Source organism: Saccoglossus kowalevskii, chromosome 14 (assembly GCF_978046115.1).
Source record: "Saccoglossus kowalevskii chromosome 14, keSacKowa6.1, whole genome shotgun sequence".
NCBI classification, from domain to species: domain Eukaryota; kingdom Metazoa; phylum Hemichordata; class Enteropneusta; family Harrimaniidae; genus Saccoglossus; species Saccoglossus kowalevskii.
Window position 1 is genome coordinate 15,343,683 of NC_140654.1, and position 13,288 is coordinate 15,356,970.

Sequence of the window (13,288 nt, forward strand, 5' to 3'; positions counted from 1 at the left end):
CAATTTAAGAAACCCAGCGCAAACACATCAATAATCGGATGGATATCGAGAAAGGCATATAGCCGGAATTACAACAATACACACTACCAAATGTGTATCGGAAATGTTTAATGTGCATGAGAAAAAAAAGCATATTTACTTAACTTATTCGGTTCACACACTGATATGTAATCAATGTTTACAAATAATTCCTTTTGTTACATATGATAGCTAATGAATTACACTTTCCATACTTTTCGTAATGGAGTAACAATATCATCATATCTTCAAATTTGTTTAGGATAACTTCCGGTTTCTAAAAGGGCATCTTTCGGTTCAAGATGTTGTTGCTTGTTTAACGAATATGCCACCTGCATATAAATATGCAACGTATAATAGTGTTCATAGCGAAAGATATCTCAAAATGTTTTCAAAGAAGTAGCAAATTAAATAATTGTTCAATAATTGTTTTCATTTTGTATTTATTGTATTAATGACAATTCTAAATACCTATTAATTGAATAGGTATTATTAGAGACTTAGAGGAGCCCGTTTAAATAAGACTAAAATTTGAACAGGTGTGCGGTGGTCACTAAATTGGAATTCAACACTGAAGCTCCGATAATAAAAATAGCTATAAAGAAAATGAATATAATAATTAGAAATTAAACACCTAACCCGAGCTTTGATAACAACAACGTGCATGTTTAATTCCATCGTTATTCAACTTGTGACACAATATATTAGTATATAAAGCTGTTTATTATTGAAAATACTAAAATCAATATATTTATTTGCACATGCACAGTATGTCTGCTGGCAATGGTGAGCATTATTTCTAATAAATATGTTACATAGAGTCGATAATAAGCATTGTGGTTACTAAAGATGCATCCCGTGGACGGTATACAAATGTGTCATGTATATGAGCACATATATAATCGAGTGTTTTAGGTTGATATATTGCATGTGTTTTTGTTTTAGGGGTGCTACAAAATAAAACAGTTTGGAAGAAATACTCTTATGAACTTGTGTACATGTCATATACATAAACACTTATGAAACATGCATAGTCGGGTGTTGTACTTTGAAACAATTCAATGGATGTTTGTTTAAGGAAGTGCTTCAAGATAAAACAATTTGGAAGAAAATTGTTTTAGGTACTCTTATGAACTTGTGTACATGTCGTATACATAAACACTGTATATTCGGGTGTTTTACCTTGACACATTGCATGTGTGTTTGTGTTAGGAAGCGCTTCAAGGTGATTTAGTTACTCTCAAAATCACAAATGTGCCTTATACATTAACTCTTTGCGAAACTTTTATAGTCCGGTGTTTATGGTCGTGGTAATTTTGCTTTCTGAAGTGTTCCAAACAGTTTTCGGGAAACATGCTAAAAACACATGTGAAGTGCTCAGATGTGATCGGAACTACAACTACCGTTCACCAAATGCGAAGTATCAGAATCCGTTAGGCCACGAGGTACTTAATTCACCACGTGTCGATTTCTAGTTGTACTTACGTTAGTAAGACCATATAAGCGTACTTCCACAACCTGGTGCTTGACATGAAATAATTTTCTGAAGTTTTTTTTTCATTATGCTTTACGTCACCTTGGGGGGTTGTCAATTGGCATATATACCATAATGTTTAGTTACGAGTCTCCAGACTTTTCACTCAATTTTGTTAATACTGCTTGCTAATGTTAGATGCATAAATGTCCTATAAATACATACTTTTTATGACACATTTATTTCTCCGCAAACAGTCACGGTTTTATTGTGATAAAAGTGTAATTTTGTGTGTTTAAAAGTTATATAATTTCCATCAAAAGTGTTTAATAACTCCACAAAACACTTTTCTTAAAATACTAAAACACTACTGTTTTGATAGAAAATACATGTGTTTTGTAATACAATACACATTGTAATGACAACAGTGTGCCTTCTATTAAAACTGTTATGTTTTAATGAAAATAGTGAAAGTGCTTTTAAGATTTACAGTGTATCTTCTTCATTGCTTTGCAGATTATTGCATTATGTGGAGATTTGAATACAACATACATTTTTTAAGTTTAATGACGCGCACAGTTCATATGGTTGTTCGTTAGAATAGTTTCAAGACTGTATTTATTACATACACGTCCTGATGGTTAGAAAGTGATTATAAAGTGACGTGGTATCGGTCTCACTATGATTTGTGTCTGGTCTTAAGTACACTCTGTATATTTTTGTTGTGGAAACGTAGTTTTCGGTATTAAAATACACGGCGCTTGGAGTCAATTACACACAGCACTAGCGCTTTTTAAATGATCAGTGGAATTAAATGTGATTTTGCAAGTGACTGGAAGGTCATTGAGGTTATGTGATCATACAATTTTGACGAACATTGCATGTGGGGTTTTCGTAACTTACTGGCTTGTACGGTTAGCAAATAATACAACAGCGCATGGTCGCAGACCAATTTAGTAACAGAAAGTAATTTGATACACGTTCTACAAACAAATCGGCGAGGAAAAGGTTTCAGTATTCAAGAATGTTGTCAAAGGTAGTGGGCGTGCTGCTGTGACTAGCTTAATGGCAGTCATTTGAATTTGATTCGCACTGTTTCATTAAAACAGCGTCCAGTTTCTCTTCTGATAATGGGAACTCTTCAAACGCATTTTCTACATAACGTTTTAGTGAATTACTAACATTAGCTTAATTGTATCCTTTCACAGGCGATCCCCTTAACGTGACGTGCAGCTTACATGTGTCAAGTTTTGACTCAGTAGAAGCTGCCAGAATGGTATGTTCATATTCCTAACAAGATTTGCCGCCATTGTCGTTTTAAGGATGATTGAAGCTAACGCATTTTTCATACATTTCGTGTTATTTTGCAAGACTAGTTCCTGTAACATCGTATGGAATTTATTATATTTGTTTACATTTCGACATATCCGCTAATGTCTGAATAGAGAAAAGGCATACGGGCAACTGGCTTCAAGTGCCCTCGCATTTATTCTTTAATATGCAACTGAACAACATGCAGTACGTATTCTTTGATTTTTGAGAAACTATACCTTTTGTTCTTTGCGCGTTAGCAATTTTCATTTCCACTAACCCTACATTTAAACATTGTACCGCTTAATCAATTGTGAAATCTAAATAATATTACCACTGTTAATTTATCATATCGTTATATACTAGTATATAGATTTACAAATATAAACATTGGTGAATAATATTTCAATGAACTCTCCCCATGTCCAGGAGTATTCAGTCACTCTTTATTTAAAGATGAAATGGCGAGATCCCCGACTCTACCATAACGGCTCAGACACAATAATAGTTCGGACACCGGAGTTTGTGAACAGGATTTGGCGTCCGGATGTGTATTTTGAGAATGGCAAATCAGGAAACTTTCACGGCGTCACGAGCGACAACAGAGCCATGAGTATACTCTACACTGGAGAGATACAATACAACGTAAGGTAGTGTAACATAAATCATCGGCAGGCCTAATTGGCATATGGGTTGTATATGTGTACTCATACTAAAATCTGCCGAATTGTAGCATATAACATAATTATCAGTGTTCTTGAAAGTATAGGGGAATTCGCAAGAACATTTATATTGTGCATTTGGTGGTTAACAATCATGAAATGTTACAAATACTATATATATTGACCATCATAGTTGTTGTTACTCCAAATATAGGTACATAAAATTGTGACAATCTGTTAAACGGGGTAGCAAGTTTGTAAAAACCGAGGCTAACACATTGTTTTGTCTTTGTTTGGTCAATAATAGTATCGTTGTTACTAAAGGGATATGGATGCGTAGAACTTTTATTGGGACATCCCTGTCAGACTTCCATGCCCAACTTAAACAAACGATCTGAAGACCATTACTTGTTGATTAACAACACAATGCTCCCAGATAAAAGAGCTCCACAAATGTGGAAGTATTTTGTAGTCCATCTTAATTCTCCGACAAAGGATTATGGGTAAATTATGACATCATACTTTGAGAAAATGACTTGGAAAAATACCGATGAAAATTACTCAAACTTTTTAGTGCGCATATTACTTGTGTATATAATTATAATAAGTCAAATAAGGATATTGCGAAGAGACAAACAGTAAAGTATATCGACAATAAATGTATAATATATACAAATCGTTTTTGTAGTCGCTGAAAATAAAGTTATAAGTATGTTTTGGTGGTCAATAGGTTATATATGACCTGTATGAGTCAGATTTAATAAATTGTATACTTTATACTTAGAATTTAGTTGAAAGCTATAAAATTCAAAAATGAATTGTATCAGTTCGGTTGCCTTAACAGCCATATGCATTTTATACGTACGGTTGGCCCGGTATGCTACAATGATGTACAACACGTTTAATACATTTTATGTAATCTTTGAAGTAATACATGAAATCATTTTCTCCTTCTTTTTAAAGTGGCTATGATATCATAAATTACATAATATTAGCTTTTTCATCTGAAACGTATATTCTGTCTTCATCTTTGAATTTAAACGCCTGGATTATCGCCGATCTCAACGTTAACATCATCTAAATATTCCTATATATGGTGATTTCTGTGCAGCTATTTGATCGCAAATCGATTCCTCCTCACCCACGATTGTTTAATTTCGTCGACAAAAGGTTTCATTGCGTGCAGTGCGACATACGTATATTTTTATCAATAAACTTTTAATGGATTATGCTTGTAGTCGCCAGCTGGTCGTAAGCCTCAATGAATCAGCTATGAGTGTAGTGAAATTAGACTCGCAAAGAATTAGTCAAACATGGGAAATAGTTGTTTCCCTGGGGATCTTACTCTAGAACTATGAAATGAAATTAAGCATTCACCTTGGGTATTAGAGGATGATTTTTCAATTACCTAATTACACAATGGAAATACACATGGTAATATGTTCCATTAATACGTTATAATGAACGAACATGACCTAGATCACGGTTCATGCCGCAATACGTGATGATTTTACTAATACAATGTTATATTTCAATAACACATGTTGGTGAAGGCAATTTCACAATGTATTACTTGCCTAATGAATGGTTGTCATGATATTGCCCGAATGCGCATTCTCCATTCACAACAACACCTATCAAACATGTCTCACACCCGCCCTCGCACAAAATAACAACACTTATATTTTAAGTATGCAATATGTTATTTTATGTATTACAAGTGACACATTACTCAATAGCAAACATACACACACTGTTTTCTGAACATAAAAAAAAACTGCGAAATACACAGTAAATGTTACTATCAGCAGTGCGAATCACTCAATTTATCGAGTATAACAACATTGCAATGAATTGAAAACTTCCAAAACGCATGTCATTCCACCACTTTTCTGATAAACCTGTCAGACCTTCTATCTGCATGCACAGATACTCAGTCTGGAGCGTTGTCGGTGAGCATCGGCGTGGCACGCGTTAAGCCCTCGTGGCGTACAACGCGCCACAGCGACCCCGGATGCGACGTTTCAGTGGCGGTTACGCCGTATATATTTGCTATATATGAGTAATACCCTTACTTAATATACATTCAGGCATGTTTGCTGTCTATTTCGGATGGCTAAAGTTCATACAATACCTTTGAAACAACAACAGCCGGGACAGCAGCAGTGCAGCGAACGGATTTTTTTTATGCGCGCCATCATTGTGCAGCAGTTACAGTGACGTCATATGTATGTGATACACCATGCAATATCCACTTGGCGGGCAATATACCATGTAATATCCCTTTTTATTCAATGGCATGTCCCAACCAATCGCAGTATGCGTAACAACAGTGCTCGAGACGTGATAAATGTGTTTTCGGATATTTCCAAAGTTGAAAGTACCTCATTGAAAATGATAAAAACAGTTTTCAGTATCAAAAACGGAATTAATTTGACAAACATATTTACATTTGATAAGGCTCGTAATATAATGTCTCGACATACCTGGTGAAGTGGTTCTAATCAACTCCCCATATCTTCACAAACCTTGAATTTAATCGAGAACTCTCTCTCTCTCTCCCTCCCTCTCTCTCTCCATCCCTCCCTCCCTCTCTCACTCCCTCCCTCCCTCCCTCCCTCTCTCTCTCTCTCCCTCCCTCCCTCTCTCTCCCTCCCTCCCTGCCTCCCTCCCTCCCTCCCTCTATCGTTGTCACTAGAGTGTATAATACAAACTGACCGCAATTCTATTCCATTATATGTATACATTTTGTTATTCTCTTTGCACAGATTAAGTCTCACGCTATCCTGTCATATGCAGCTGAGTGGCTTCCCCATGGACCAGCATACATGCCCGATGATATTGTTAAGCTGTGAGTACACGTGGACCTTTTGAATCATTAAACGGGCTACGGGTTAAATGACGCTTTTTTTGTTATAAATTTGAGCGTTACATTTATATAGTCACCGTGACAATTGGAATATTCTCCAATTATCCAGTTAATTTGCATTATGGTATTGTTTTTTTATATGTAATTGGTGGGGTTGTTTTCTATTTTTAGACGCCTATGACGCACGCGATATCGTGTTACACTGGAGAAAGAAGCTTCCCGTTCAGTTGTTTCAACACAATGAGTTATCTCAGTTCACCTTAGTGGACTACCGTACTTTCGATGAAATTATGACAAAGGAAGACAACGGTATGTTTTCAACAAACACTGCAACTGATCGTACTGTCCATCAAATCAAATCAGAGAGTATAACCATTGATTGTTCGCCGATTAGAACAAACGCTCACATTTTATTCTGTCAATGGTGATCGAATGAGGGAATTCTTAAGTGCCGAATGTAATTGTGATATGACAAATTCAGTGTATCGACATTAAGCTGACTCGTTGCCGTTTTGGAAGTAGCGAACAATTTGAACGTAATATCATATTAACATAATTTCATGGATAGACTGAACGTAATACCATATTAACATAATTTCATGGATAGACTGAACGTAATATCATATTAACATAATTTCATCGATAAACTGAACGTAATATCATATTAACATAATTTCATGAATAGACTGAACGTAATATCATATTAACATGATTTCATGCATAGACTGAACGTAATATCATATTAACATAATTTCATGAATAGACTGAACGTAATATCATATTAACATAATTTCATGCATAGACTGAACGTAATATCATATTAACATAATTTCATGGAAAGACTGAACGTAATATCATATTAACATAATTCCATGCATAGAATGAACGTAATATCATATTAACATACTTTCATGCATAGACTGAACGTAATATCATATTAACATAATATCATGCATAGACTGAATGTAATAATATATTAACATACTTTCATGCATAGAATGAACGTAATATCATATTAACATACTTTCATGCATAGATTGAACGTAATATCATATTAACATACTTTCATGCATAGACTAAACGTTATATCATATTAACATAATTTCATGCATAGACTGAACGTAATATCATATTAACATAATTGCATGCATAGACTGAATGTAATATCATATTAACATAATTTCATGCATAGACTGAACGTAATAATTCATAATTTCGGTCACAGACTGAACATGATATTGTAATGACATTATATCAGTGACTGAACATAAGATAATGACATAATTACAGTAGCTGACGAAACGTGGTAAGCATATATATACACAATTTTAGTGATTGTGACTGAACATAATATCATATTAACATAATTTCATGGATAGACTGAACATAATATCATATTAACATAATTGTATGGATAGACTTAACATAATGTCATATTAAAACAATTTCATGGATAGACTTAAGTAATATAATATTAACATAATTTCAGTCATGGACTGAACATTATATTATAATGACATTATTCCAGTGATTGTGACTGAACATAAAATAGTGACTTAATTTCCGTAGCTGACTAAATGTGATATAATAATTAAATATTCTCAGTGACAGTGACAGTGACTGATGATATAATAATTAAATATTCTCAGTGACAGTGACTGATGATATAATAATTGAATAGTCTCAGTGACAGTGACTGGTGATATAATAATTAAATATCTCCAGTGTTAGTGACTGATGATATAATAATTACGTGTTCTGAGTGACAGTGACTGAACTTGATTGATATATTGATATCATTTCAGTTCAATGGTCTGTTCTTGAAGCCAGATTCTACCTCCGTCGACAGATGGGATACTATGTACTCACAACCTACCTACCTAGCACACTGCTCGTTATTCTATCATGGATTTCATTTTGGTTACATTTGGATTCCACAGCGGCACGTGTAGCACTAGGAATCACAACTATACTAACAGAAGCTACGCAAATATCAACAGCCAGGCAAGGTTTGCCGGAAGTGTCATACGCCACGGTAGGCAAAGATGATATTTGTTTAATATGTGTCCTATTTTATTTTACCCGATAATAGACCGCATAATGAGGGGGCAGACTGACTACAGTATTTTAACGTAGGTTATAAGCGATAAACCCAATCAACAAATAAATTTTAAGTTCTCCAAAAATTGCGCGTTTCAGGTAATTCGAACGGTTATTTTCATTTTTTCAAAAACATATCGGATCTGCTGCTGCTTCCGATCAGAGCGCTTAGAAAGTTTGAATTTAGAGCTTTTGAGATACAATTCACCACACTAAAGCACGCAAACGTTTTTGAAAATGGTGAGACTCATGAACACCGTATTTTATTTCTTGAAAACGGGCGACAAAAATTATAAATAGTGAATTTGTATTGATGAAATTACGAATAAATAGTTGCGTATTTATTAGTATGTATCTCTAGCTAATAATGAGAAAGAGGTCCGACCTTAAAGCGGGATAGTCGTCACCTGCGCACGCGCGGGAATTGAGTCCCAAGCGATGATAACAACACACGCTAGGCCGGAAAGGCTCATGGGTAAACGCTTGTTTGTAATCATTGACACGTTAAGGCCATCTGACGAATGCGAAGGTGACGAATCCCCCGTTTTAAATTCGACGATTTAAACTCGAACAAGGCGAGATGATTTGTTGTGAGTGACGTCATATAGCGTCCTTAGCTTGTTCATTTGTTTATAGAAGTAACAATCATATTTGCATGATATAATAAGTCAGTTAAATGATCTCATTCTAATGTCTGTGACCCAAAACAATGTCATAAACAGTGATCAATATGTATTAAATCATTAATGCATAGTGCTACAAACGTCATTGGGTTGCGGAATTTCACCTAAATCATATCGTATATCTCATTCAGAAATTGCGAATAGGGTATATGAAGCGTATATAATTACACATCGCGGACAAGTAATAAAATAACTGTATTGCATCATTCTGATATAATAGGTGATTCCGGGATAGGGCTTTGTTCAATCAGGACAGGTGCGTGGCAAACAAATGAAATATAGCAATGGCACATACATTAAACACTTGTTTTACCTGTTTATGAAAACTAATAGTTTGCCATATGAATAGATAGTATGATATAAAAGTAGGTTTTGTGAAATAAAAAATAAAAACAATTTTGAGAAGTTGAGTATAATTTGGTATGGAACCTGTATTACATAATACGTCGATTGGCAGTTTAACCATACCATACCTCGTAGACATTTAATTACATGCATTGCACTTGCATCAGACTATTTGCATATTTAATTCGGAATGTTAATCTGATCATGATGGATATTCGTGCTCATGATTCAACTATGTAGCTGTGACAACAAAGGGAGTCATTTTGATATTTATTTAATCATTTCTAATAATAACCTCAAGATATCAAGATAATTTAATCAAATACTTATAATAGTATTGCACATCACATGACCGACAGACATTATACCAAACCAGATATGTTCATTTTGTGAATTAATGGCAATTATTACGCATTTTGGGAATAACTTTTATATTTTATTATTCTCTTCAAAATATCTTGCTAAATAATTACTAATATCCGAATAGTTTATTCAGTTACTTATAATATGATTGCTTCATTCTCATCTCGTGGCGAATTAATTCTACGATGTTGGGCGTTATCATATTACACGTTGAGGAAAAAAATACTCCTCAGTGCTCTACAAAAGTGGTAATTTTTTGGAATACGTAGGGATAAATTCAATGTGTTGTCAAATGATAATCAAAATCTATTGATGTACTTATGCGTGGTGCCGGCCTAACCGAGTCATTCAAATTAAGGGATGTATCAATTGTAGACCGAGATAATGCATTAATTTTTGTGCTGATTACTCATTATCGTGATTTCAAATATTCTATGATAATGTTCGCCTTAATGGTGATCTGAGATAGAAAAAAAAATATTAGCTTATATGCCTTGGGCGCTATGAAACAGTCTCCAGCATTTGTTTTATTATCCAACAAAAACGTCTATTCTCTTGACAATAAAATAATATTTTTTTAGTTTTTACATCAAACAACGAATACAATATTATTTACAACAATACCAATTATAAGTAAAGCTCACTTACGAAAAAAAAAGCAACCACGTGCGATTTATATTGGCCGATTTAATATTAAATAGTACCATTGAAAATAAAATCAACAAATACGTAAATAATATACAGGAGGTATCCTTGACATCGTGGCATAATTCTAGGCGTATTGTATAATTGGAAATGTTGTAATACCAATGACATGTTCATAAATGACTCGGTTAAATGTATACTGTTCAATTACGGAGAATATCAGTGAGTAGGTATATTCAAACACGTGTCTGAAACACAACAAACTGAAATATGAGATCCAGATTCACGATTTCCGACAATTTTTTCTCAATAGATAGACACACTTCTCAATGGTCATAAACTGAGAAGGTTCTGGAACATTTCAAAAGCCGTGATGATTACATATATCGCAAGCATATAAAATCAAAAACAACTTATTACCAATTTGTTCGCTCAGACCAGAATAATACCTAATAAAACAACACGTTTCCGGTGAAATTTAGATAATGCGGGAAGCTACCCAAAGCGGTATAGTAACGGGGAGGGTGTCAGAAGTCTCGAGTTATATTATGGGTGTTTGTCCGGCGTTTTCTTCTTTTTTTTTTTTGTAATGCAATGTGTATACTTAATCAAACACTATCGTTAGGTGTATATCCGGCTGTAAGTATCCTTTACCACCAGCTTGTCTGCTATACCATTTTCCTGCGTTTGAAACATTAACATTGTTGATTGACTTATTAATGAGAAGATGCACAATCAAAAGGTCCGTGTATTTGATGTGGAACAGAGTAACTGGATTTTGACAACCTACCCGTACAGCCTTTGGATTGGGAAATTTGTCACAATTTATTTCCGTAGAATTTGAAATGGAAACGTTCAGACCACTAGTGATTCATCAGAACAAAATCACATATCCCACCTGAAAAAATGAACAGCAACGTTGACCTTTAGCTGCTATATTTCTAAACGGTCAACTGATTTATTATTCAATTATTCAGGGGTTGTGGTTGGCTGCTGTTCACAGTGCAAAGATAAAAGAAATACCAGTATATTAGTGGACGGAAGTCAGTGGCGCACAGTATCGGTAGCAGTGAATACAGATTCGGGGAAATGCACAAACCTCCTCGAAGAAACACAACAAAACATAGCCAAATGCAACACGAAAAACGCATAGACGACTTTTATTTGTCATGATTTACATTAATTACTCCAACGTGTGCACAACCCACCGGCAATTAATGCAATAACGCGATGATATAAACGGATTTTATTTTTTGTTATTTGTGAATGACCACTAAATACACATAGTTTCATATTGCGAGATAAAATGTTATATAATAATCTGTCAATCTAGAGAGATGTGTCCTAATCAGTAATTCTGCATTATCTACCTTATGAGAGCTTGTATTATAATAACAAGTTTTATAATAATGTTAAAAATAACCGCACTCAGCATTTATGTGTATCATGTTATTTACCTGCTCAGCTGTTTGCAATTAACTAACAAGATACATGAACACCATTTTGTATTACATGTACTAGATTGGGCACTTCGACTACTGGCAAATAATAAACGTTAGACAAGTATACACTCTGAGAACGTTAAGACATTTTACTACAATATCTTAAACCCAGCTTGAGATAAAAACTTTAATGTATATTTGTATATTGAGGAAAGTTCAAATGTTACAATTTACTCTAGAGATTAAAATAAGTGCTTTCTTTTTTTCACAGGCAATTGATGTGTGGCTGGCAACCTGTATGTTCTTTGTCTTTGTTGCAATGTTGGAGTTTGCCACTGTACATTATATACACGTCAACGGAAAACGCATTGTTGTACGAAAGAGACACGAGCAAATGGTCAGTCATATAAATTTAATGACATTCGGTATGTCCAATGTTTTCAGGGGGTAATGAGATAAAATATCTGATTATACTCCGTGGATAGTACTATTTAATACTATAATACATAAGTAATATTTTGATATGTGTGCGTTTTTTTCTATTTTGTGAGAGAGAGACTAGTTGGTAAGTCTTTAATAAATTTTCGAATCAAATTACCGGTCTACATTAAACGTTCATTAGTCCATCCGTAAACTAGTAACTTAGCATTTGTATGTAGCTCTTTTTGTTCAAATATTCGCAATGACTATGTTTATTGCACTTAACTTGGTAAATTCAAACAGAAAGTTTTTTTAATTTAAAAAAAAACGCAGATCGATTATTTTATTGATTCAACTGATCTTTTACATGTATTTTTTTTGCAGGAATCTAGCACAGGTACTGAAAATGCAACAAAAAGACAAAAGGCAGAGTTCAAATTACATGTTGATTTCGAGAATCCCAAGAATAACGACGACACCCGAGACGTCAAAAAAACGATGTTCAAAATCGGTTCTAGGATAACAGCAAAGAAAATCGATCAGATATCACGTGTGCTATTTCCGATACTATTCACGCTGTTCAATATTATATATTGGTCTATTTATTTAGAGCGTAAACCACCAGCGATGTTGTCTCCAGTCACAGAATATTAGATTGCAACAAGTAAACATAGTTCAAGTAGATCAAAATACAAACACACAGAGACGGTGAGGGTTAACATACAATTTTAGCTTACAATGCATGAAAAGTGGCCGTCACAGCAAATGGCTTGAATTTGTATTGTTAATCAAAATCGGGTAATATATATAAATATATTCACTGAAATCGTATTACATCTTTACAATGTGTATCCGAGCGAATTACTCAGGGATGCTGTATTCAGACTTGTGAGGTACCGTAACGTCTGGGTTAACGTTGTATTCATGCGATACATAATGTATTGATAATTGCTAAA

The 13,288-nt window shown here is 34.2% G+C and overlaps 1 protein-coding gene across 1 annotated transcript; it reads left to right on the plus strand.

The window, feature by feature from the left end:
- Positions 1–788: 788 nt before the first annotated feature.
- Positions 789–12,986, plus strand: LOC100376709 (glycine receptor subunit alpha-3-like). Its single transcript, XM_085508203.1, has 8 exons — positions 789–804; positions 2,701–2,768; positions 3,233–3,453; positions 6,234–6,316; positions 6,506–6,643; positions 8,140–8,369; positions 12,184–12,309; positions 12,717–12,986. The coding sequence occupies exons 1-8, from the start codon at positions 789–791 to the stop codon at positions 12,984–12,986; spliced, it is 1,152 nt and encodes a 383-aa protein (XP_085364329.1).
- The last annotated feature ends 302 nt before the right edge of the window (positions 12,987–13,288 follow it).

Coding starts and splice junctions, on each gene's coding strand:
- LOC100376709 (XM_085508203.1), top strand. Junction 2,769..3,232: donor CAGTAGAAGCTGCCAGAATG/GTATGTTCATAT, acceptor CCCCATGTCCAG/GAGTATTCAGTCACTCTTTA. Junction 6,317..6,505: donor CCCGATGATATTGTTAAGCT/GTGAGTACACGT, acceptor TTCTATTTTTAG/ACGCCTATGACGCACGCGAT.